At 44.2% G+C, this 26,270-nt stretch overlaps 1 protein-coding gene across 1 annotated transcript in view; it reads right to left on the bottom strand.

Annotated features, from left to right (window-relative positions):
* LOC126996265 (uncharacterized) overlaps nt 1–26,270 on the bottom strand; it is a 65,864-nt gene that overhangs the window by 32,149 nt on the left and 7,445 nt on the right. Inside the window, exons 3-6 of the mRNA XM_050856642.1 lie at nt 25,842–26,125; nt 24,993–25,654; nt 24,559–24,798; nt 23,844–24,048 (exon numbers count right to left, since the gene is read on the bottom strand). Coding sequence (XP_050712599.1) covers nt 23,844–24,048; nt 24,559–24,798; nt 24,993–25,654; nt 25,842–26,125 — 1,391 coding nt within the window. The remainder of the gene's footprint in view (nt 1–23,843; nt 24,049–24,558; nt 24,799–24,992; nt 25,655–25,841; nt 26,126–26,270) is intronic.

Raw genomic sequence — 26,270 nt, 5'->3', positions numbered from 1 at the left:
TCGCTGATAACAAAATCAGATTATCGACCATCCGCTACTTATTTAAATATATATCGGTATCTTCGTTACTTTTGTAACCAAACTAGCGATAATCGCTACTTTTTTTCCGCCTCAGAAAAAAACGCTGTCTCCCTACTACGCATGCGTGGCCCGGGCGCCCGGTGTTGTATGAAAAAACTTCGGGGTATGAAATATCTTCGGTGATGAGATTTCATGCTTAGATCATGAAAATTAAAACACTAGGTTATTTTTTTTTTATGCTACTCAACAATCAATATATCATAGAGAAAAATCATTTAACTTTGCCCCCAAAATGATTATTCACTGCCTCAAATTTGATATTCCATATTCGTTTGTGACCATGCCATGATACTGAAGGCACCCGGTGTTGTGTTATTTGGTGTCCCATCGTCAAAAGCTGGCGCTTTTTACAACATTGGTGTTCAGGACTGCGCATGCTCAGATCATTAAGTGTAGACCTGTTCAGTCTCACAATGCTTTTTTTAACACATTAAGAGTTGCTGGAAAGCTGAATCAAACATACAGTACCACCATCCTCGCTGTTACTAGAACGACGTACACTCTGTACATATAAATACATCTCGTACAGAGTGTCGTTCTAGAAACAGCGAGGACGGTGGTAGTGGTACTACATGTCTGATTCAGCCTTCCTGCAACTCTTAATTACGGTTTAAAAGCTTTCTGAGACTGTACAGGTCTACGCTTGCTGGTCTGAGCATGCACCGTTCACGAGAGACCAGTGTTTGTAAACAATTTTTGACGGTGGGGACGCCTGATAACACAACACCGATTCAGGCAGTTTTAGTATTACCGTCCATATGTACGTGTCAACTTGTGGTTTTAAGGTTTTGTAAGTTTCCTTAAATACAGATAGTGAAAATTTGAATTCATCAATGTTGTTCTATCCGAAATATCAATATAGTATCGTTTTCGCCTATCGGACTTATCGCTAGCTAGTATTGGAATTGTGGATTTATATCGGGTATCGGTTATCGGTTATCGCCTATATTTGTGTCTCTAGTTAACGAATATCGGTTATCGCCGTTAAGATTTTTCATTATCAGTTATCGGTTATCGGGAATAAGGTTTTCTGTTATCGTGCCCAGCTATGTATAAGCCTACTACTTCTCAGTATGGAACAAAAGGCAGTTCCACTGTACTTAGCTTTAAAATTCAACCTCTTTTTTATAATTTCCTTGTTTCAGAATTTGAGATTTTTAGATGAAAGGAAGTTCAGTTGGAGGGTAAGGGCATAAAACGCAAGTCCCTTAAAGCGAGGTATCTCCTGTGCTTTTTCTTTGGCGCAGGCGCAAAGGAGAGTAAGAGGTGTCCGTGCAACACAAATACGTCCCGGGACAAGAAGGAACCAAATCAGAGCGGCTCTTTATTGGCTAGCTGGCACATGCCTGCACCACAGCGTAAAAATAAAATAAAAGTTTCTGGAATTTCTCATGTACTATTGGCCTCGAGAACACTAAAATGCAGTTGTCACTCACGGAGAGAAGACGTGGCAGTGTCTTTCCTTCCCACTGCTTCCATAAGAGGGCTGAATATCAGGTGTCTATGAATAGTTTCCAGAAGAGAGAGAGAGAGAGAGAGAGAGAGAGAGAGAGAGAGAGAGAGAGAGAGAGAGAGAGAGAGAGAGAGAGAGAGAGAGAGAGAGAGAGAGAGAGATGAAGAATGTGTGATATAAAGAAGCAGGAATAATAATACTAATAGATAATAAAAGATGAAATAACGTTAAATGTGACAATGGAAACAGTACTGATATGTAATGGGACCAACAACAACAACAATAATAATAATTATATCGATGATAATATCGTATTGAAATATATGATACTGATAAAATTTAAATAACTAACAACAAAAATTCTTATATTAAATTATTAAGGAGGTTGCTGCTGTCACCATTACTATTATTATTTTTAGAATTATTATTATTATTATTATTATTATTATTATTATTATTATTATTATTATTATTATTATTAATGTTATTGTTATTAATAGTATTGTTACTAATTATATTATAATTGTTAATAATAATAATAATAATAATAATAATAATAATAATAATAATAATAATAATAATAATAATAATAATAATAATAATAATGTATTACTATTATTATTATTATCATTATTATTATAATAATAGTAAATATTGTTATATATATTATTAGTGTGTGTGTGTGTGTGTGTGTGTGTGTGTGTGTGTGTGTGTGTGTGTGTGTTTGATTTTTTTGGGGGGAAGAGGATGTAACGTTCATAAAATATGTAAAAATCCTCTCGTAAAATAATTCACCTGCACTGCAACTGTTTAACCAGTTTTCATTGATTGTTTTTACCTATTTCATGAGATGGGTGCACTCCGAAATAGAGTTGGTGCTGTTGAGTTTGCTGTGGTAACTGTTGCTGCATCTGCTGGCGTTGTTGCTGCTGCTGATGCAACGAAAGCGTTCCCATAGCTCTCTCCTCACAATCGAGAATGCTCATCGCCCTCAACTTTTCTCCTGCTGTCATCATCACTCTCCTCGCTTTTGCCACCTCCGGTGCTACCCAAGGTGAAGGCCCTTACTCGACATTTTAGCTTGGTAGCCACGATGATAACGGTGAGGGTAAGCACGAAGGCAGCCAACACCCCGATGAAATGAGCGAGGAGAGGAGAGACGTCTTGAATCGGCACCTCGTCGCCCGAATCTAGATAGAGAAAGGAAGTACATGAGGGGGTGGGGAGCGGGTGGGGAGAAAGGAGAGGTATGACAACCGATTAAGTATGGAAAATAAGGGGATATTATGGTAGGCGGAGGAAGGGGAGCAAACTCATAATCCTTAAAAAAGTGCACGATTTCATATGGGAGAATGAACAAAATAAATTTACAATTTTATGCTAAACATCATGACACAGAAGAGACCTCATGGAAACTGTTGCAACTGTGACTCACTTATCCTGATCTGCCAATACTGAATGCAGACTGTTTTAGTTTTAACTAACAAAATGCAAGAAAAAAATTCCAATCAATATTTACCTTATGTACGAAGTAAAGACAGCTTATTGTAACGGGGTTACCGGGGGGCTTTTAAAGGGCGTTAAGACTTCAGCTTCCTTAAGGCAAATATATTCGTAGCCTATATGTACAAGAAGCGTCGTAGCGAAAGCGACTCCGTTGTGTGTCAGTCGGACTCTCGTGAAGGAGTGACGAGTTACAGGTTGGAAAATAATTGTTACAATTGGTCACGTACGTCAAGGTGACCTCCACGCACTATGAAATGCGATGTATCCAAAACTGAGACGGTAAACACTGACGGACGACATTCCTATAAGGTGGCGTGATCTATCTGTCGTGGGTTTTTTCCATTGACAATGGTATGCCTAATTCGTGGTGATATTAATTAATAATAATAATACATTGATATCCTACTATAACACTGCTCGGTCACCTACCAGTGATCCCGACCTTGTGATATACAAAAATCTAAATAGTAGTCTAGTTACCATGAACATACATAGTGGGAGTTTGTCAAGCAGACTGCCTATGATACAATTACATTAAAACACTGGCTATGTAAGAACATATGTGGAGTTATAATATAAATAGTGAGAGGTAAAACACAACGTGTGTGACATGAAACATAAGAAATCTCTCAAAAGATAAATATAAGGACACATGTATAAAAGCTATCAACTGGCATAGTTACAGACAATGAAACGTTCATCTAGCTCCTAAAAAAAAAATACAGTAGTGAAACACACATTAGTGAAACATAGTACAATGTTAAGTATAGGAGCAGGGGAACGCCAGGTTTCTGTCCTCTGACTTGCTTGAGAAAAGGAAAAACTACCTTGCCAGTGGCCTCCCTGCATCCAGTCGCCGTGTCTGCACAACCAAATAATCGTGCAGGACAGAGTTCCTCCTAATAAGGTAGCACATGACGACGAGACTGACGAACATCAGAAACATTGGTACAAAAAATTCAGGGTACAGGTAGGGGAGATGCAGGTATTCAGGCAGCGTTTCCTCCAGGGTTTCCGCAAACTCCGTTTTGTTTGCGAAAGACAATGAATTAAGGGAATTAGTCACATAAGAGATGCTGGAGAAGTGAATGTTATCGAGAGACCGTAGAGGAAACACTCGATGGGAAATACTGGCCGTGAAAACCAGACGGATCCGGGACGGGTACGTTGTTATGTTATTTTTTTTTTTTTTTTTTTTTTTTACAGCAAAGGAGACAGTTCAAGGGCACATTAATAAAAAAAAAAAGCCCGCTACTCACTGCTCCTAAGAAGAATCCAAAGAGGTGGCCGAAAGATAGGTCAGTTTCGGGAGGAGAGGTGTCCTGATACCCTCCTCTTGAAAGAGTTTAAGTCGTAGGCAGGAGGGAATACAGATGAAGGAAGATTGTTCCAGAGTTTACCAGCGTGAGGGATGAAAGAGTGAAGATGCTGGTTAACTCTTGCATAAGGGGTTTGGACAGTATAGGGATGAGCATGAGTAGAAAGTCGAGTGCAGCGGTGCCGCGGGAGGGGGGGAGGCATGCAGTTAGCAAGTTCAGAAGAGCAGTAAGCGTGGAAATATCGATAGAAGATAGAAAGAGAGGCAACATTGCGGCGGAATTTAAGAGGTAGAAGACTATCAGTATGAGGAGGAGAGCTGATGAGACGAAGAGCCTCCACTCTAGCCCACTCTGTCCAGAAGAGCTGTGTGGGGAGCCCCCATTACAGATGCATACTCCATACGAGGGCGGACAAGGCCCCTGTATATGGACAGCAACTGTGCAGGGGAGAAGAACTGGCGGAGACGGTACAGAACGCCCAGCCTCGAGGAAGCTGATTTAGTAAGAGATGAGATATGAAGTTTCCAGTTGAGATTTTGAGTTAAGGATAGACCGAGAATGTTTAGTGTTGAGGAAGGTGATAGCTGGGTGTTGTCAAAGAATAGGGGATAGTTGTTTGGAAGATTGTGTCGAGTGGATAGGTGGAGAAACTGTGTTTTTGAGGCGTTGAAGGACACCAGGTTCTTCTTGCCCCAATCGGAAATAATAGTAAGGTCTGAGGCTAAGCGTTCTGCAGTCTCCAGCCTTGAGTCGTTAAGTTCCTGAAGCGGATATAGCATGCTTCCGCTATGGCATAGTGACCAGTAACCCGTTGATAAGTGGTACCCTCCGGGCAGATGACTGATACATAGAAGGACATAGGGAAATAGAAATAATGCAGACCCTGAAAGTTCTTATGGAAAACAGGTGTTGGTGGTAGCTGCTTGTCAGGGCACAGGGAAAGAGCGTCAGACGCGTTCACGCGGGTGAGGGCGATCTCGCATACCCCTCCCCGAACTGGTAGGAAGGCAAAGAGAGACGCAGAGCAATATAATCGCCCGAAGACCGTCTCCTTGCAATATTGCAAGAGTGAGTAGCTACCCGTTGAATACAGAGCGAAATCCTTCGCGATTAGAACAAGAGACGGGGACGTGTCCAGGGCTAACACATTGTCCTTAGCTGAAAAAGGGAACGGGACAATTCCGTGTGCCTCAAACACGTCCGCCGTCTGAAATGGAACTTGAATGATTATGGCATCGGGGATGAGGCTGGACTCAATCAAGGGGTAAAAATATTGACTCATGTCTGAGTTGAATAAAGATGTTAGGCTGTAATTTTGATACCCGATATGGACAGTCGTTCTCAAATCGTGTAGAGGGAACAAGGCAGGTGTGACTCTATCGTGCGCTGCATCAACCATGTTGCTAATAACCTGCTGATTTGCCGTTGCGACAGAGTTAATGACGTTTTCCAATACATGCAAGGCCTGATCTAGGAGGAGAAACTGAGTCACCTGGTCGATCTGTTTGACAACTATGTTGATAACCTCTACCATCTTATTTGTCTGCTCTAGCAGTTCCTCAATGTTAGTATGCAACCGCGCAAGTTTTCTACAATTGGCATTGATCACCCTGCGATTTCGGGCAGCAAAGGAAAGTACATGAGCGTAGTGGTCCCGCAAATCGCATACGTCCTCGTCGGTAGCCGTACCGAAGAGGAACTTTGAGGCGGACCCAACGATGTTGAGCAACCCCCTCTTTACCCGAGAGTGAACTGAGTGAAAAGTATAATCCATGTCTACCTCATCAACTTTTCCCCGCAAGAGCAGAATCCTATCCTCCAGTAGTTGAAAAAGATTCAGAGAGTTGGTACCAGAAGGTGCCTTTGATTCCCTAGTCTTGGTAGCCCGTATGGCGTCTGCCATGCCGAGTAGTTTTTCTGAGACTATCCTGATTGTGTCAGTGGTGTTGGTCAAGGAAGTATATGGATATTTTACGAGGAGCACATCTTCTATGAGGAAGACCTCTCCTATGTGTGCCGTGAGGGCGGCAGGCTTCAGGTGGATGGGTGTCGTTGCAAGCAGGGAGCCGAGGAACAACAAGATGATCAGAAAACGCAACATCATGATCTGAAAGTGGTGGGAAAGAAGTATTTAAACCCGTGGTCTCAAGTTATAGCTATGGGTGTTGGGATTATCTTGTTGAACATTTGACTCTGAGGAGGAATTACCAATATCAAGGTCCAAAGGTGAGGGAATTACTTTCAGACGATCACTGTGAACTTCTAGACTGACTCCACTATTCGACTCGAGAACCTCGAACCAATTTCCCCTAACATTCCGAACAACTCGGTAAGGACCCACAAATTTAGCCCCCAGTTTCGAACTCCTTTCCGCTTGCTTAATCATGACTGTGTCACCCTCTTTTAAATTCACCGGGACGGCCTGTTTGTGTTGTGTTGACATCATTTCAACCTTCGTAGCTTTTAACGTACACCCAACTTCTGAGTGTATCTTGGAAAACATATGCATCTGCTGTTGTGCGTACCTATCAATGTTGTAGAGAGGTTGTTGTGGTTTTGTTAGGAAGTCGTACGGAAGACGTTTCTCCACCCCATATAAGATGTAGTAGGGAGACTTCCCCGTAGAGTCGTTTACCGACGTATTTATGGAAGCGGCTATATGCGATAGCCAATCCTCCCAGTTATCGTGGAGATCGTTCACGATAGGCCTGAGGACCTGTAAGATTTTCCTATTAGCCCTCTCCGCCAACCCATTAGCAGCTGGGTGGTAAGCTGTGATGAAGGATTGCGTGATGTTAAACTAAGCGCATATTTCGCTCAATACTGAGTTCCTAAACGCGGTGCCATTGTCACTCAAAAGAATTCGAGGAGACGAATGTGGACACAACACGTGAGTCACGAGGGCATGGGCCACGCGTGTGGCTGTCTTGTCCTTGAGATGCGCTAGAACTAGAAACCTAGAGAACTGGTCGACGCACACCAATAAATAGCGCGAACCATGTTGGGTCTGCGGGAGCTGTAATAAGTCTATATTAACAACATCCCATGGCGCCTCTGGTACTGGGTATTGCAACATAGGTGCTGGCCCTTTTACGGACCCCTTGTGCTTAGCACAAACGACTCAATGTGCGACATGTTTTTCTACATCAACCCGTAATGTGGGCCAGTAGAATTTTCGTCTGGTGACAGATAGCGTCTTGTCTCTTCCTGGGTGACCCGCAATGGGTGTGTTATGGACCAGCTTAAGCGTCACGGGGACGTATTTGTCTGGGATGACCAGTTGTTCTATAGGTACCGGTTTGGTTGGCCATGACCTACAAAGGAGGTTGTCCTCTGATAGGAAGAATTATGAAAAGGGAACTGGCAATTCAGGAAGGGTTGTTTCGTCTCCCGACTCGAGGGCGTAAATTAACCTCTTCCACACAGGATGGTCTCGCTGAGCAGTGTGTAGCTCAGGTGAAGTGAAGTTGTGGATGACCTCTGGGGTGGTAATCGTGCCTATCGGAATATTCCGAGATAAGGCATCTGCGACCACATTTGTTTTCCCGGTGATATATTTTATCTCCGGATTGTATGCTTGGATCGTTAAGAACCATCTTGCCAGACGACCGTGTAGGTTTTTTCCCTTAAAAAGATCAGTTATGGCCGCGTGGTCCGTATACACCACGATTTTGTACCCCATCACTATGTCTCGAAAATGCTTCAGAGCCCACACAATGGCAAGAGCCTCTAGGTGGGTAACAGAATAGTTCTTTTCCGGAGCTGTTAGTACTCGACTGGCGAACGCTATTACATGCTTTTTGCCGGACTTATCTGTTTGCATCAGAGCGGCTCCTAATCCACTAGCCGAAGCGTCGGTACAAAGCTGAAAGGGGTCCTTGAAATCCGGAAAGACAAGGACCGGAGCCTGTGTAAGCGCTTTCTTTAAATCCTCAAAGCTCGTTTGTTGAGCTGGGAGCCACTGAAATGGTACGTCTTTCTTTAATAGATGGGTTAGGGGACTCGCGCGTGCTGCGAAGTCCTTTATGAAAGGCCTGTAATAACCTGCGACACCCAAGAAAGACCGTACCTTGTCCGCAGACGTTGGCTGAAGGAACTCGGCAACAGCTTTTATTTTGTCGTCCACTGTGTGGATGCCGAATTCATCCACGACATGCCCCAAGAACTTGATCCGAGGCTTTAAAAATTCACATTTGGTGATTTTGAGCTTTAATCCGACCTCTTGAAGTCTGTGTAGGACTGCTTTTAGTGTTTCCATGTGTGCATGCACGTCTTTACTTGCTATGATGATGTCGTCTAAATACACATAGACAGAGTTGCCCAGCAAGTCACCAAAAATACTGTTCAGTGTCCTTTGGAAGGTCAAGGGAGCTCCTTTGAGCCCGAACGGCATCCTCGTCCACTCATAGTGGCCATGAGGTGTGCTGAAAGCCGTTATTTCACGTGACTCGGGGGCCATGGGCAGTTGCCAGTAGCCACTGACCAGATTAAGACTCGTAGATACTTTATTTCCTCTACCGAGACACATCAGAATATCTCTAAGAACAGGAAGCGGAAAATGATCATCCACGGTCGAGGTTGTTCACACGCCGGAAATCAATCACAGGACGATAAGAACCGTCTTTCTTTGGAATCAGAAACAAGGGTGAATTCGACGGGGAATTCGATTCTTTGATGACACCTTGTTCTAACATTTCAGAGATAAGTTTGTTCCACGACCTCCCTCTGACTGTGGGGGAGTTTGTACGCATTGATATATACAGGATTTGTATTGGGTTTTAACTTAATGTGGTGTTCAGCACACTGCGTAACTCCAAGCGACTCGCCTGGTAGAGCAAGCGCCCCCCTATAATGGTCCAGTAGCTGGACTAAGGTTGGCTTAGTTTCGGAATAGTGTGCAACTTTTAGGAATGCCTCTAAATTAGCTGTGTCTTGTTCGGGAGAAGCCTGACACGCCGAGGTTATGCCTGAGACTTGGGCTGAAGGGTATTCAGCTGGTTCCGGGGCGACATTTCTCCCATACACTAGACACTGGCATAATCTAACACCGTGTTTTAAGGATACTGGGGATCCAGACGTGTTTATTACCAATGCCTTTGCAATACCTACTCCTTGACTGTCCCGAGAGTTACCTCCACCGTCACGCGGTGTATGTGAGGAGGTCCGTCGATACACACATCACTGCCCGTTGGAGGGGCGTTAGGCAACCGGATTTTAACAAGTTTTGCAGCCCGATCCGGAACTATTTGAGGACCTTCTACGACTGCCGTTACTGTCCGCCACAAGTCTGCAATGTTTTCGTATGGTTTGACCGTAAGAGGTGACACTTGGGCGGTCGCAGGGCCTGAGTCTGTGGTGGGTTGGTCATTTTCCCCCTCTGAGGGTGGGATTACAGGTGACAGAGGCGATGGATTTACCATCCCCTCTATGCGTCGGCCTTGATACACGATCGCGTTGCTTTCAGGGTTTATGGTTATGTGCAGGTCTTTCATGGCGTTTAATCCTAAGATCCCATCCACAGGTAAGGCAAACCTGCTAGAGACATAAAAGAAATCTCGAAAGGGACATACCTTTTCATGTAAGCTGACTGTTAGTGGTACTCGCCCAAGGATTCCCAAAGTGGTGCCCGTCACGCCTACCACATTCAGGTCGTTCTCTTGGAGCGGCCAATTTTCCCCTCTCGCCTGTCGTGTCAGTGACCTGTAAGCGGAGTCTGAGATGACATTGACTGTCGCACCTGTGTCTACCGCTAAGGTGAGTGAAATTTTGCCCACCTTGCAAGGGAGGGCAATTATGCTTGTCCGTCCCAAGGCGGCAATGACGGAGTCAAGCTGCTCCCAATTAGTATTGTCCTTAATTAAGGGAGACTTGGATGTACGCCTTGGGGCTGTCACGAAGTCATGTCTTTTTATTCTGAGAAGAGGAGTGTGGTTTACTGTCCGCCGAGGACTTGTACTTCTGTTCCTCCTTGGCCTTTTGTATTGCAGAACAACTGTCTGAATCATGAAAACAATTCCCGTGGACAAGGCAAAAGGCAGCCTTCCGCTGATGGTTTGGCCTAGGGTTCCTGTGTGATGAATGATGCCCGCCCCTGTAACCTCCTGATCTCCTATCAGAGCCCTGTCTTGAGTGTGTTGATTCCCTACGTTTCGCGAAGCAAGAATGTTCAGAATGTCCTGATTGTTTGCAAAAACTACAGGTGAGAGAGGCCTTACTTTGAGCCTGCGATGCTGCGGCTGTTGCGAGGGGTTGATGGTGAGGTAGTTCTTGAACTTTGAGTGGGTTGTAAGTATTCCGACGGACCCGGGGGGAATGATCTCTGGAACTGATAAATAATGAGTGCCTGAACATAAGATTACCTTGTAAATTCACCGGTTTTAGTATCGTGTTCCGTACCCTCTTCGTCTGTGGTCTGTATTAAATGCTTAAAAGTGTCGCCGAGTTTAGCGAGAGTCTTTGTTCATAATATGGTGTTAATCAGTTACAATATAGGAGCATATTTTGATAGCTGTAAATATTAACCAATAAACGTAACGTGTATGAATTAATAGTTTGCACCGAAACCCTAAAAAAAACAAGAAAGAATGGCTAGCAAGGTGCCAGTTAGATGTAATAGAAGTTAAGGTTATAATGGAATGTCATAATGTTATGGGTATATGAAAAAAAATAATTCTATAAAAAAAAAATTGACAATTGTATGCCTAATTCGTTGTGATATTAAATAATAATAATAATACATTGATATCCTACTATAACACAGGTAGCGTGGCCGAGCAGTGTTATAGTAGGATATCAATGTATTATTATTATTATTTAATATCACCACGAATTAGGCATACAATTGTCAATGGAAAAACCCCACGACAGATAGATCACGCCACCTTATAGGAATGTAGTCCGTCAGTGTTTACCGTCTCAGTTTTGTATACATAGCATTTCATTGTGCGTGGAGGTCACCTTGACGTACGTGACCAATTGTAACAATTATTTTCCAACCTGTAACTCGTCACTCCTTCACGAGAGTCCGACTGACACACAACGGAGTCGCTTTCGCTACGACGCTTCTTGTACATATAGGCTACGAATATATTTGCCTTAAGGAAGCTGAAGTCTTAATGAACGCCCTTTAAACGCCCCCCGGTAACCCCGTTACATTATTTCCTAGGAGCCAACCCATCAGCGAAGTGACAGATCGAACACATAAGCAATGGATCGCATCGACTATTTACTATTCATAGATTTTCTGAGTAAATGAGCTGATATCGCGCTAAAATGAAGGGTGTGCGGAGTAAGGAGCATGGGGAGGTGGTGACCAAGTGACCAGCGAGCGGGCGTGGTGATCGAGAAGACCCGGGTTCAAGTCACACCCACACCAGATGACTTTTTTTTTTTTTACCATCGTTAAGAGGCAAACTATCATGAACATGATGTTCAGATTATCAATTAAACGCTGTCTTTAGTGGCTTTGGACAAAAAGAGCAACTGGATCATATATCACGAGAGGCACTAAAGATAAAATTTGCTCTCGCCAGTATATGTCTGGAGCCGTGGAATACGTAAAGGTAGATGTAAACGATATGGCTGCGCGTGGCTGCGGTGCTCATCTCCGAACCGTAGGATCTTAGAGCCTGTGGTAGTTCAGAACCAATAACCCCGGGGCACGGGGCAATGTGAAATCGGGGAGTGTCACAATTTACCTTCCCCAGATCTCCCCAGGTACCCATTTATCGACCAGCCCGAAAGTAAAGATGAACAGCCGAGTGAGCTCAACGCCGCATGTCCGGGAATTTGAACCCGAGCCCGCGAAGTCGTAGCTAGGCACACTGAGCACTAGAATACGAAGGCAATGAAATAAGCCCTATAAAATAGCCTGCTGTCGCTATAGGAGGCATATAAATATTAAATAACAATAATCCGTCCCGTATCCGACATAGAGCGATCGGATCATCTGAATACGAACAAAATCCGTTACATTTTGAAATATCCTAACGACACAATATGTATGACGAACAATTTACTTCCTTTTAATTTTGAAAGTTTTTCTTTGTCTCTCAGTTGTAGCATTTAGACGTTAGAACACATATAGGAATATCCAATGTAATGCTAGACAAAAGGAAACAATGCATAAATAACAAAATCCACCAACAGCATACAATAATGTAAATGTATTGATGATTTTAGTGTGTAAGCCGACCCGACCAGCCATGTCGGAACTTATTGTTTGGATATGGACAAGTAAATTCGGGTACGGATGTAACAGAGCCAAAGCAAAGTATCCCGATACTGAGCACACGGACACGGGACGTCCGGATACGAGAGGGATTACTTTAATTAAAAAAAAAAGAGAAAAGGCAGAAGAGTCTTAGTGAGGAACAATGATTTCGGAAATGAAAATGAATAAAGCCAAAAAAAAAAAAAAAAAGTTCCCCCATCTAGTAATGATAAGTATATACATCGAGACAAACGAAAGGAGTAAAAAGAATAAAACGAGGAACTGTGTGAGCTATATCCAGATATAAATATATATCTTGTTTTGATCTAAAAAAGAAATCCTTTAAATTATTATTATTTACCAAAGTTGCTTTTTTTTAATCGTTACAGATGATTTAAATATGATTTTTTTCAACAAATATATGTAATATATTTTGTTTAATTTGATTGAATGCCGTTATATATAATAAGCAACGTATAGGTTCGACATAACTATAAGTCCTTTAAAACACTGGTTTAAGGCTTTTTTTTATAGTAATAAAAATATCAATAATAATACAGTACTTTTAGGGGGTCGCCCGGTTTGGGATAGGGGGTATAGATATTACTTCTGGGGTAAAAAAAATCTAGACATAGCACAACATCTGGTAAGATCGTAATGAACTTGTATGTCTAAATTCACTATATCCGAAGTATAACTTTTACTCTGTATTTTTACGAATTGCAAAATTGCAAATAAAGGATATCAATCAAAGATGTGGGCTCGGTCTCATAATTATATTTGCTGACCTGACAAGAATCAACTTTGCTGCATCCACAGCAATGATAGACAACAAAATTGGTTATCAGAAGGTGTCATGGGTTGTCACCATGACACTGCTAATTGTATTTTTCCTGAATCTAAAGGGGCTCGCACACATATACGGTCACGGCCCCTATCATACCCGATCACCCCCGGTCTGCAAATCTTGGCCATACTTCCGGTAAGATCGGCAGTTTTCCCGATTGGTAGTTTGACTGGCGTCACACCCGCAGTATTCCGCCTGTGTACCGCAGGCAGACCGGCTGCTTACCGCTTGTAAACCGGTGACCATGTACGATTTTCGATCTCTCCAACTGCAGGCCGCCTGTTTATCGCTGGCATATAGGCGGCAGCCTTGCGTAATGCCTGCAGCACGGCACGTCAGCGATCAAACACGGTCGTTGTTACACCTGATAGGGGTAGGGTATGCATAATAAACGTCGCTCCAGATATTTTTTTTTATCATTCCTGTGTTGGACATCGTCATGACTTTCCTCAGCTCAAGAACGAGAGATTGTACTCCTTACATTGGACGTTGACAGAAACCAAATTTTGTCATTGCTTTTATACCTTTGGGTAGGCAGTGGCTGAATGGATAGCAAGACGGCCCCGCGTTCAGGAGGACGCGAGTTCAATCCCCGACCGGTGCCACCAAGCTGGGATTTTTCATCCGCCGCCGAGTGGCTTAAAACTACCCACATGCTGTCCAGAAGACCACCTTTCAATCCGGACTGTAGATTCTAGGATTAAAGATGAGCTCTGGGAGGGCAGCATGACCCAATGCAAGATGGCGCCACAATAAACACTCGCCTGCGCCAGAACGGGCTGGGCCTACCATCAGGACCTACCGGGAAGAAGCCTTGGACCAACCATCAGGATCCACCGGGAAGAAGCCTACCGGCGCAATAGGCCTCAATGTAAAAAAAAAAATACCTACTGGAAAATATATGATTGATAATAATGTAGAAGAGACGTAGGGCAACGAGGGTGATAACATAGATGCAGGTAAGGGATCATTTGGGTATGTTCGAATACGTTACTGCTATCCAGGTGCCAGGCTGGACGATATCACCGCAGCGTGCGATGATGTCACGAAAAATGCCGACCGAAACACCCTCTTTGTCATTCACGCGGGGACGAATGACGTAAAGACAACCCGTTCTGAGGAACTGCTTGAGAAATACCGCCGCATGATCAAGCAGTATAAACGTAAAACGGATGTCAGTAACATCTAGCTTTTACAGTAAGGCCTTCAGTACAAACAACAGACTTCAGTCCCTTTGCTCACAAGAAAACGTCCAGTTCGCTAACTTGTGGAACAGTTTTTACTACGATTCAGACTTGTTCCTTCCTGATGGCATCTACTTAAACCCTGTTGGAGCAGCCCGTTTCGGGAGGCTGCTCTGTGACCAAGTGGCTCTTCGACCTTGCTATCATTTCCGATTGGGGCAGAAGGAACCTTGTGTTTTTCAATGCCTCAAAAACTCAATTTCTCCACCTATCAACTCGACACAATCTTCCAAACACCTATCCCCTATTCTTCGACAACACTCAGCAATCACCAACTTCAACACTAAACATCCTCGGTCTATCCTTAACTCAAAATCTCAACTGGCAACTTCACATCTCCTCTCTCGCTAAATCAGCTTCCTCGAGGTTGGGCGTTCTGTATCGTCTCCGCCAGTTCTTCTCCCCCGCGCAGTTGTTATCCATATACAGGGGCCTTGTCCGCCCTCGTATGGAGTATGCATCTCACGTGTGGGGGGGCTCCACTCACACAGCTCTTCTGGACAGAGTGGAGTCCAAGGCTCTTCGTCTCATCAGCTCTCCTCCTCCTACTGATAGTCTTCTACCTCTTAAATTCCGTCGCGATGTTGCCTCTCTTTCTATCTTCTATTGATATTTCCACGCTGACTGCTCTTCTGAACTTGCTAACTGCATGCCTCCCCCCTTCCCGCGGCCCCGCTGCACACGACTTTCTACTCATGCTCATCCCTATACTGTCCAAACCCCTTATGCAAGAGTTAACCAGCATCTTCACTCTGTCATCCTTCACGCTGGTACACTCTGGAACAATCTTCCTTCATCTGTATTTCCTCCTGCCTACAACTTGAACTCTTTCAAGAGAAGGATATCAGGACACCTCTTCTCCCGAAATTGACCTCTCTTTCGGCCACCTCTTTTGATTCTTTTTAGGAGCAGCGAGTAGCGGGCTTTTTTTTTATTATTGTTTCCTTTTTTGTGCCCTTGAGCAGTCTCCTTTGTTGTAAAAAAAGAAGATAAAAAAGGCCCCTGTAAATGGATAGCAACTGTGCGGGGGAGAAGAACTGGCGGAGACGTACAGAACGCCCAGCCTCGAGGAAGCTGATTTAGTAAGAGAAGAGATATGAAGTTTCCAGTTGAGATTTTGAGTTAAGGATAGACCGAGGATGTATAGTGGTGAAGAAGGTGATAGCTGAGTATTGTCAAAGACTAGTGGATAGTTGTTTGGAAGATTGTGTCGAGTGGATAGGTGGAGAAACTGTGTTTCTGAGGCGTTGAAGGACACCAAGTTCTTCTTGCCCCAGTCGGAAATAATAGTAAGGTCTGAGGCTAGGCATTCTGCCGCCTCCAGCCTGGAATCATTTAGTTCCTGTTGGGTGGGTCTTCTATTAAAAGAAGTTGAGTAGTTCAGAGTAGAGTCATCGGCTTAAGAATGGATAAGACAGTTCGTTTTGGAAAGAAGATCATCAATGAACAACAGAAAGAGAGTGGGAGATAGGACAGAACCCTGCGGAATACCACTATTAATAGGTTTAGGGGAAGAACAGTGACCGTCTACCAAAGCAGAAATATAACGGTCAGAGAGGAAACTTGAGATAAAGGTACAGCGAGAAGGATAGAACCCGTAGGAGGGTAGTTTGGAAAGCAAATATTTGTGCCAGACCCTATCAAAGGCTTTTGATATGTCCAGCGCAATAGCAAAGGTTTCACCGAAACGGCCAAGAGAGGATGACCAAGAGTCGGTTAGGAAGGCAAGGAGATCACCAGTAGAACGCCCCTTGCGGATCCCATACTGGCGATCAGATAGTAAGTCAGATGTGTAAAGGTGCTTTTGAATCTTCCGGTTAAGGATTGATTCAAAAGCTTTAGATAGACAAGAAAGCAAAGCTATAGGATGGTAGTTTGAGGGATTGGAAGGGTCACCCTTCTTTGGCACAGGCTGTACGAAGGCATACTTCCAACAGGAAGGAAAAGTAGATGTTGACAGACAGAGGCGAAAGAGTTTGACCAGGCAGGGTGTCAGCACGGAAGCACAGTTCTTAAGGACAATAGGAGGCACTCCATCAGGTCCATAAGCCTTCTGAGGACTGAGACCAGAGAGAGCATGGAAAACACCATTCCTAAGAATCTTAATAACATGCACAAAGGAGTCAGAGGGGGGATGAGTAGGAGGAATATGCCCAGAATCGTCCAGAGTGGAGTTTTTAGAGAAAATATGAAAGAAGAGTTCAGCCTTAGATATATATGAGACGACGGTGCTGCCGTCAGGACTAAGGAGAGAAGGGAAAGATGAAGAAGTGAAGTTGGAGATGTTTTTGGCCAGATGCCAGAAGTCACGGGAAGAATTAGAAAAAGCAAGGTTTTGGCATTTTCTATCAATGAAGGAGTTTTGGGTAAGTCGGAGAATAGATTAGGCACGATTCCGGGCAGCAATGTAAAGATCATGGTTAGCGGGAGTTCGAAGGCTCTGGTACGTTTTGTGAGCTGCCTCTCTATCTTTGACAGCACGAGAACAAGCGTGATTAAACCAAGGCTTATTTTAGCATGAGGAGTAGAGACAGTACGTGGGATGTATGCCTCCATTCCAGAGACAATCACCTCTGTGAAGCGCTGGGCACACACAGAGTGATCTCTATCCTGGAAGCAGTAATCATTCCACGGGAAATCGGAAAAGTACATCCTCATGTCGCCCCACCGAGCTGAAGCAAAATGCCAGAAGCATCGCCTCTTCGGTGGGTCCAGAGGGTGTACAGGAGCTATAGGACAAGATACAGAAATAAGGTTGTGATCTGAGGAGCCTAACGGAGAGAACAGTTTGACAGAGTAAGTAGAAGGGTTAGAGGTAAGGAAGAGATCTAGTATGTTGGGCCAGTCTCCAAGTCGGTCGGGAATACGTGTAGGGTGCTGAACCAACTGCTCTAGGTCATTGAGGAGAACAAAGTTGTAGGCTTATTCACCAGGTTGGTCAGTGAAAGAGGATGAAAGCCAAAGCTGGTGGTGAACATTGAAATCTCCGAAGATGGAGATTTCAGCGAAGGGACAGTGGGTCAAGATGTGCTCCACTTAAGAGTTCAAGTAGTCAAAGAATTTTACATAGTTAGTAGAGTTAGGTGAGAGATAAACAGCACAGATATATTTAGTAGTAGAATGACAATGAAGTCTTAGCCAGATGGTGGATGGCACGAGAGTAAGTGATGTCGCATCCATCCGGCTTTGGGTTGAAATTTAGGATAGAGATAGAAGGAGGGAACAGAGTAGAGATTGCTGTCAGTAAGAAACCTGTGTTTCGGTGAGGAAGAGAAGGTGAGGATTAGAGGAGAGATGGTGTTCCACAGAATGAAAATTAGAACGAAGACCGCGAATGTTGCAGAAATTGAGAAGAAAAAGGCTCGAGGAGGTATCAAGACACCTCTCAGGTCGGCAGCCAGAAGGGGAGTCCTCTCTGGGGGACTTTGTGGCCCCCCCCAGGCGGGAACTCCGAGGCATGGTTATTGAACGCCATTTTGAATTTCGAATTTTGGGAAAAGGTGTGTGTGTTGTGTGAATGTAGTGTGGTGTGGATAGAGAGAGGATCTGTCTTTAGAGAGCATGCTGAACTACTCTCTGGTGTAGATGAGACAATAGGGAAATGGTTAGTGAGGTAATGGGAAGGGTCTTTGGAGGGCTTCAGCATCCTCCTCACTTCCCATATATACCTCACCGGGACTGGCTTGCGCCCGTTCGGTAGGTTTCCTCCTACCTACTACCTATATATATATATATATATATATATATATATATATATATATATATATATATATATATATATATATATATATATATATATATATATATATACATGAAAAACACTAATTTATTGTATACTACAAAGCCTATGTCAAAATAATATTACTACGAAGTGATTTTTTGGTTCATGGGACATGGGGAGTTAGACGGGGGAATCACTTAGCTGTGTCCGATGCATTTGTAAGGAGACCAGAGCATGATGGTATGGCTGATGTATGGTGAGGGGGGAGACTGGGACGCAGGAGATGTGGGTTAACTCACTTCTCTCTGCTCACCGGCACAAGCTGTAATGTAGGGGAGATATTAGGACGTATATAAGGAAAATTATAGGAAGGGAAATTTTTAGTGAGATTAAAGGGAAGTTTATAGGAAGATTCGTAGGTAATCCGTAAGGAAATGGTAAGATACCTTGGGTGTGAAGCAGTCGTGAGGTCGCTTGAGGAAAGAGTGGGGCGGTACAAGGGCATAAATGACTGGGATCAGCAGATGTGCAGATGGCGACACATATCACTGGGATCAGCAAGACGTGGCTGCCGCCGGCGAAAGAGGGGTAGGGCTGGTGAACGGGGAGGGGAGGAGCGCTGAAGGCGAACGGTATGGAATATAAGAGAGTAGGGATAGGAATTTAAATGTAATCCGTGTAAGGGATTAAGAACAAATGAAATGGCGATTATATTTGGGTAAATTAGTGGAGAATGGGAGACGAGGGTGAGAATGTTATTTGAAGTGGGGGGTTTCGACAGTACATGTACTAAATTATGGAACAACGTTTCGTCTTACTTGAGTGATAGTTCAGGTGACAAACCAAAATTGTGCGGCGTGTTCCACTAGCCGGGGGTGGGTGTTGCCGATGCTTTGATTGACGGCACGCTGACGCAGACTGCTGACGCGTTGAATTGAGCTGCCTGGCCGCGGCTACTACCTCTTCACTACTAATACGGCTTCCTCTTCCTCCTCTTGTGACTGTGAAGATACAGGGTTGGGGGAGCTCGGCAGGGGTTAATCCCGTTAATTGAGGTGGGATTTTTGGGTAGACTGGTCACGGACGTTTGCTGAGTGGTGGCAAAGATTGTTGTTTTGGTGATACAACGTAGGTGGTGACCTCTTTTGTAGGTGCAAGTACGAGCGATGGGGCTTGTAGTCGTCTCATAGGGAGTGTAGTAATCCCGTAATTGTAGAGAGGGTGTGCTGGATTTTTCGATTGTGCTGGAGTTCACACTGGTTCACTGGTATGGAGTCACCACGTAATTTGAGGCACTTTGTGTAGGCCAGTATTATTTGATGATAAATCCTTTGTAATCGCTTTGTAATCGCTCTGTAATCGCTTTGTAACCGCTGCCACCAATATAAGTTTAGCAGGTTTGGAGTTAAAGTCTTTGCTTAACTTGTCTTTTTACTGGTTTTGTGTCTTACACGGAGCGTGAGATGTGAACTCTATCGAGACGAAATGATGACTGCTCTCGGCAGCCGCACAAGCTATGTGCGTCATCTTTCGTTCATGAGGTTGCCTAGTCACAAAAGGATTTATACAGATAGAGGGAGAAGAAGTGGAAACGGATAGATATTTAGGATTAATATTTACATGTTTACATGGCCACTGCAGTGGGGTAATTTTGCACCCTGAACATTATTCAATGCATCAGCTAATAATAGAGATACTGAACACGTGTTTTCCAACATGTATTCTGAAGAAATACTATATATTCCAAAAAATATCATCTGTCATACCCACATACCTTTCCACTGCAACGGGGTAGCAATAAACCCCAATAGATGCGCACAGCGCCACACAGTCAGAGGGGAAACTTGACGGTCCTCACCATGGAGGTATTAATTATTAAGGGTGAAATGGCTGTGAGGTGCGCGGTCAGTACTGTCACGGGTGAAGCCACCGCTCTCCCCTGCCCGCCCTATTGTTGTAGGAGCTGTTATTTAAGTAACACTTTTTTATCCCATTTTACACTGTTTACACTTACATATAATATACAGGCGTGTCAAATGCAACTTTTTTTTACAACAAAGGAGACGGCTCAAGGGCACAAAAAAAAGAAACAGTAATAAAAAAAGCCCGCTACTCGCTGCTCCTAAAAAAAAAAAAGAATACAAAGAGGTGGCGGAAAGAGAGGTCAATTTCGGGAGGAGAGGTGTCCTGATATCTTCCTCTTGAAAGAGTCCAAGTCGTAGGCAGGAGGAAATACAGATGAAGGAAGATTGTTCCAGAGTTTACCAGCGTGAGGGATGGAAGAGTGAAGATGCTGGTTAACTCTTGCATAAGTTTTTTTTTTTTTTTTTTTTTTTTACAGCAAAGGAGACAGTTCGAGGGCACACAAAAAGCAAACATTGATAAAAAAAAAAGCCCGCTACTCACTGCTCCTAAAAAGACTCCAAAGAGGTGGCCGAAAGATAGGTCAGTTTCGGGAGGAGAGGTGTCCTGATACCCTTCTCTTGAAAGAGTTTAAGTCGTAGGCAGGAGGAAATACAGATGAAGGAAGAGTGTTCCAGAGTTTACCAGCGTGAGGGATGAAAGAGTGAAGATGCTGGTTAACTCTTGCATAAGGGGTTTGGACAGTATAGGGATGAGCATGAGTAGATAGTCGAGTGCAGCGGGGCCGCGGGAGGGGGGGAGGCATGCAGTTAGCAAGTTCAGAAGAGCAGTCAGCGTGGAAATATCGATAGAAGATAGAAAGAGAGGCAACACTGCGGCGGAATTTAAAGGTGCGTTCCCACCAAACCATTCAATTCCATTCCATTCCATTCAATTCATTGTCATTCATGAGTGGCTATGATGGATCACGTTAATTCCTATGTAAGCGTTCCCACCGGGTCATTCAATTCAATTCCATTCCATTCAATTCCTGGCCATTCTCATTCAATGATGCATCTGGTTCCATTTTTCTCTCTTGAATGACAATCATTCGACTATAATATATAATAATTTTGCAGGTAGCGCCATGTATATTGTCTAATATTTATATTTTTCTGCTAATTTTCATAACTTAATATTCGTGTAAGAAACAATCTGCAATTATCTATATTAATTACAGGTCTATTACGTGTTTGGTTCTCGTATTGAACGTGTTCAGTTGTCGTTGCCATCACAGAGCAACCGCTTCAGTTGTGAGTGAGTGTGTGTGTAGAGTATCACTTCTGTAATTTTATGGGGAAACATCAGTCCTAACATCGGTGTTATTGTGATGGTTTTTTGAAAAGATGTATTGAGTGATGGTTAGGGGTAGAATTCATAGAAGTGATGGTGTTTGCTTACCTTTGTTAGATGAGTAAATCACAGAGTGTCCGTATGGTATCACTGTCAGAGGTACACTTATCTAGTCCCCCATCCATTTTCCTTTATATATTTCTGCGAAGCGCTTCGCAAATATATAAGAAAATGGATGAACACACTAAATTACAAGAATCCTCACTCGTACCATCACTAACACAGTACTTAAACTCTTCCAGACATGGCCCAGGCACTCCTCCTCAAACCACGACAGGACACACATCCCTGGCGAGCGACACCCCACCTATACTGGAAAATAGCACCAAACGCCTTGTGCAACGAACATTTTAGTGAAGTGTGGTGTAAATGGTGCATCGTACCAGTGACTTGGTGTGCGGAAGCCAAACTCCCTGACTGTAACAAGTGTCACCCACTATACTGGCACGCCAAACGTGAAGAAGCAGAAGACAACTCAGACTATGAACCCGAGTGGGACACCCCGATTCCTCGTACGACGAAGGGTTCCCTATCTACCCAAGGAATACTCAATATGGACAAGAGGCAACCTCTCTCACCTATCCAAAGCCCTCAGAGAATGGACCAACAGCTGGAAGAACAACCCCCAACCGGAATTCCTGACGGAATGGGAGCCTACATTAGCCCTCCATCGACACCCGGAACCCAACAATTATGTGATTTCTCTCCAGAATGTGAGTTCAAAAATTGTGAGACAGAGCTTCTACAACCTACTGACAAACCTCAAGAACAACAACATCATCAAGCCAAGAGAGGGAGAGATCAAGCAAACACCATACAAGGAGGACATGAACTTCCACCTAACAAACGACCCAAACCACAAGATACTCCATGCAATGCTACTAGGAGCCCGCTCAGACCACGTCGCCTATCATTCTCCGGGACCGAATCTAATCAATCCCCACGACGAACAGAGGGAAATTATGATGCACTTGGAACTGCCCCACTTGACGAAAGACGACCAAGAAATGGCAGAAGCAGCAGCCCAAATGGAGACGGAAACAAGGAAAACGACCCAGAAGAGAGCGGCACAAGAAGACCTACAGGAAATTCTCCAAGACCTGGAGGAAGTGGACTGGACGAAGCCGATGGAAGGAGAATACAGAACGAAAACAACACCAAACCTACCGACCCAACTCCGGGGCCTTCCACAAGACCGGACGAAATGGACACCAGGGGACTGGAAGAGGATCAAAATGATCAACAAACACCGTTCTGGACATTCATCGTCCGCACACGACCAATCCCCAAGGCAAGAGGAAGACGCCCCATCTTCACCATTACGGATCACCGTGACCACTGGCATATCACATTCCAAAGCCTCCAGAACAACGTCAGGCGAAAGAGAGACACCATTACATCCTTCCTTCAACTTGGACCTGAAGCCCGTGCAGAAGCACGAGCATCAACAATTACTATCAAGTCTATCACCAAATGGATATTCTATCTTGTCAGATACGGAATCAACAGGCTTCAGAATTTTGGTCCTATGCCTCCCATCTTCCAACGCATTCTCAACTATCTTAGAAGTGGACTAGACAATGACGCCGTGGACGGACCAGAAAGACCATGCATCACAGAAGATGATCCATGCCCATATATGAACTACAAGAGAGACCATCGTACAGAAACACAAACAATGAAAGACAGAGACTACGACTTCATGCAAATCCTCATCCAAGATAAACAAGCAAAAACACTACCAGACCTCATACAATCCCTCTCCCAAGAAGAATTCAGAACTCTCTACATCACCCTAGGCAGCACGTACGCCGACAAACTACGAAATGTCCTATACTTCAACAAAATCCACGAGCGAATGGAAGAAAACAAAAAAACAATTTGGATACAAATAAGAGAAAAAAACACAGACACAGCAAAACCAGAAAACGTAGCATGGCTCGGAAGCGTCTTGAATTCGTAGTATCCTCTTGTGTTGATGGATGTAGTTAGTGTTGAGGCTCCATGAAGTGGGAAGATTCTGTCCACTGCCAGGTGCTCGTTGTTGCCCCTGGAGTATTCGTCCTCAGCCTCGTGGTCTGCATCTCGCCTAGTTCTCTTCTTGGCTGGCGTTTGTGGTGGTATGCTGTAAAAGAGAATTTTTTTTTAAGTTTCAGGTGATTTGTTTTTTTTTTGTTATTTCATTGTTTGGTTGTGAGTACTTACTCTGACATATTTGTCTATGTTCTCCTTGTTGGCGTCGTAGATGGCGAGCCAGTCAGCGGGCTTGATGGTGCCTGGTGGAGGGTCCAGTTTGAACTGGGTGTTTGCTCGGTCTGCGTAGCCTTTTATTTCGAGGACTAGGTTGAATGTTTTTGTCCGGGATTTCAGGGCGTCGCTGTCGGTTTGTGGCACCCAGTATCCGATGTCTCTGTTTGTTGAGATGAAGATTGGCTTGCGTGTGAGGAGTTGCATGTCTTTGTTCTTGACGTTGATTTCGAATTCTGCACCTTCCAGGAGTAGTTTGTATTCATCTACTGTTGCCTGTGAGATTCTTGGTTCTTCGAGGACAGCCATGTTTTTTTGGAGTAGGTTTTGAAAGTGGAATTGGTTTGTATCTCCTGAGCGGGTGACTGTTGCTATGTTCAGGTTTTTCAGTAGTGATTGTAGAGTTAGTGTTTTGCCGGTTCCTGTTGGTCCTTCAAGGACGAAGGTGTTGATCTTTGTCATTTTTTTGTCTGCAATTATTTCAAACCAGGCGAGGAATTCTGCGACGTTGATGTTGTTCTCTCGGAGCATGTTTTCTAGCCATGCTACGTTTTCTGGTTTTGCTGTGTCTGTGTTTTTTTCTCTTATTTGTATCCAAATTGTTTTTTTGTTTTCTTCCATTCGCTCGTGGATTTTGTTGAAGTATAGGACATTTCGTAGTTTGTCGGCGTACGTGCTGCCTAGGGTGATGTAGAGAGTTCTGAATTCTTCTTGGGAGAGGGATTGTATGAGGTCTGGTAGTGTTTTTGCTTGTTTATCTTGGATGAGGCTTTGCATGAAGTCGTAGTCTCTGTCTTTCATTGTTTGTGTTTCTGTACGATGGTCTCTCTTGTAGTTCATATATGGGCATGGATCATCTTCTGTGATGCATGGTCTTTCTGGTCCGTCCACGGCGTCATTGTCTAGTCCACTTCTAAGATAGTTGAGAATGCGTTGGAAGATGGGAGGCATAGGACCAAAATTCTGAAGCCTGTTGATTCCGTATCTGACAAGATAGAATATCCATTTGGTGATAGACTTGATAGTAATTGTTGATGCTCGTGCTTCTGCACGGGCTTCAGGTCCAAGTTGAAGGAAGGATATAATGGTGTCTCTCTTTCGCCTGACGTTGTTCTGGAGGCTTTGGAATGTGATATGCCAGTGGTCACGGTGATCCGTAATGGTGAAGATGGGGCGTCTTCCTCTTGCCTTGGGGATTGGTCGTGTGCGGACGATGAATGTCCAGAACGGTGTTTGTTGATCATTTTGATCCTCTTCCAGTCCCCTGGTGTCCATTTCGTCCGGTCTTGTGGAAGGCCCCGGAGTTGGGTCGGTAGGTTTGGTGTTGTTTTCGTTCTGTATTCTCCTTCCATCGGCTTCGTCCAGTCCACTTCCTCCAGGTCTTGGAGAATTTCCTGTAGGTCTTCTTGTGCCGCTCTCTTCTGGGTCGTTTTCCTTGTTTCCGTCTCCATTTGGGCTGCTGCTTCTGCCATTTCTTGGTCGTCTTTCGTCAAGTGGGGCAGTTCCAAGTGCATCATAATTTCCCTCTGTTCGTCGTGGGGATTGATTAGATTCGGTCCCGGAGAATGATAGGCGACGTGGTCTGAGCGGGCTCCTAGTAGCATTGCATGGAGTATCTTGTGGTTTGGGTCGTTTGTTAGGTGGAAGTTCATGTCCTCCTTGTATGGTGTTTGCTTGATCTCTCCCTCTCTTGGCTTGATGATGTTGTTGTTCTTGAGGTTTGTCAGTAGGTTGTAGAAGCTCTGTCTCACAATTTTTGAACTCACATTCTGGAGAGAAATCACATAATTGTTGGGTTCCGGGTGTCGATGGAGGGCTAATGTAGGCTCCCATTCCGTCAGGAATTCCGGTTGGGGGTTGTTCTTCCAGCTGTTGGTCCATTCTCTGAGGGCTTTGGATAGGTGAGAGAGGTTGCCTCTTGTCCATATTGAGTATTCCCTTGGGTAGATAGGGAACCCCTTCGTCGTACGAGGAATCGGGGGTGTCCCACTCGGGTTCATAGTCTGAGTTGTCTTCTGCTTCTTCACGTTTGGCGTGCCAGTATAGTGGGTGACACTTGTTACAGTCAGGGAGTTTGGCTTCCGCACACCAAGTCACTGGTACGATGCACCATTTACACCACACTTCACTAAAATGTTCGTTGCAGAAGGCGTTTGGTGCTATTTTCCAGTATAGGTGGGGTGTCGCTCGCCAGGGATGTGTGTCCTGTCGTGGTTTGAGGAGGAGTGCCTGGGCCATGTCTGTGGAAGAGTTTAAGTACTGTGTTAGTGATGGTACGAGTGAGGATTCTTGTATAATTTAGGTATGTGAGTGAGTGTGTGTGTAGAGTATCACTTCTGTAATTTTATGGGGAAACATCAGTCCTAACATCGGTGTTATTGTGAT

This window comes from Eriocheir sinensis, chromosome 9 (assembly GCF_024679095.1).
Source record: "Eriocheir sinensis breed Jianghai 21 chromosome 9, ASM2467909v1, whole genome shotgun sequence".
In the NCBI taxonomy this organism is placed as follows: Eukaryota; Metazoa; Arthropoda; class Malacostraca; order Decapoda; family Varunidae; genus Eriocheir; species Eriocheir sinensis.
This window is presented reverse-complemented; position numbering and strand designations above follow the sequence as displayed.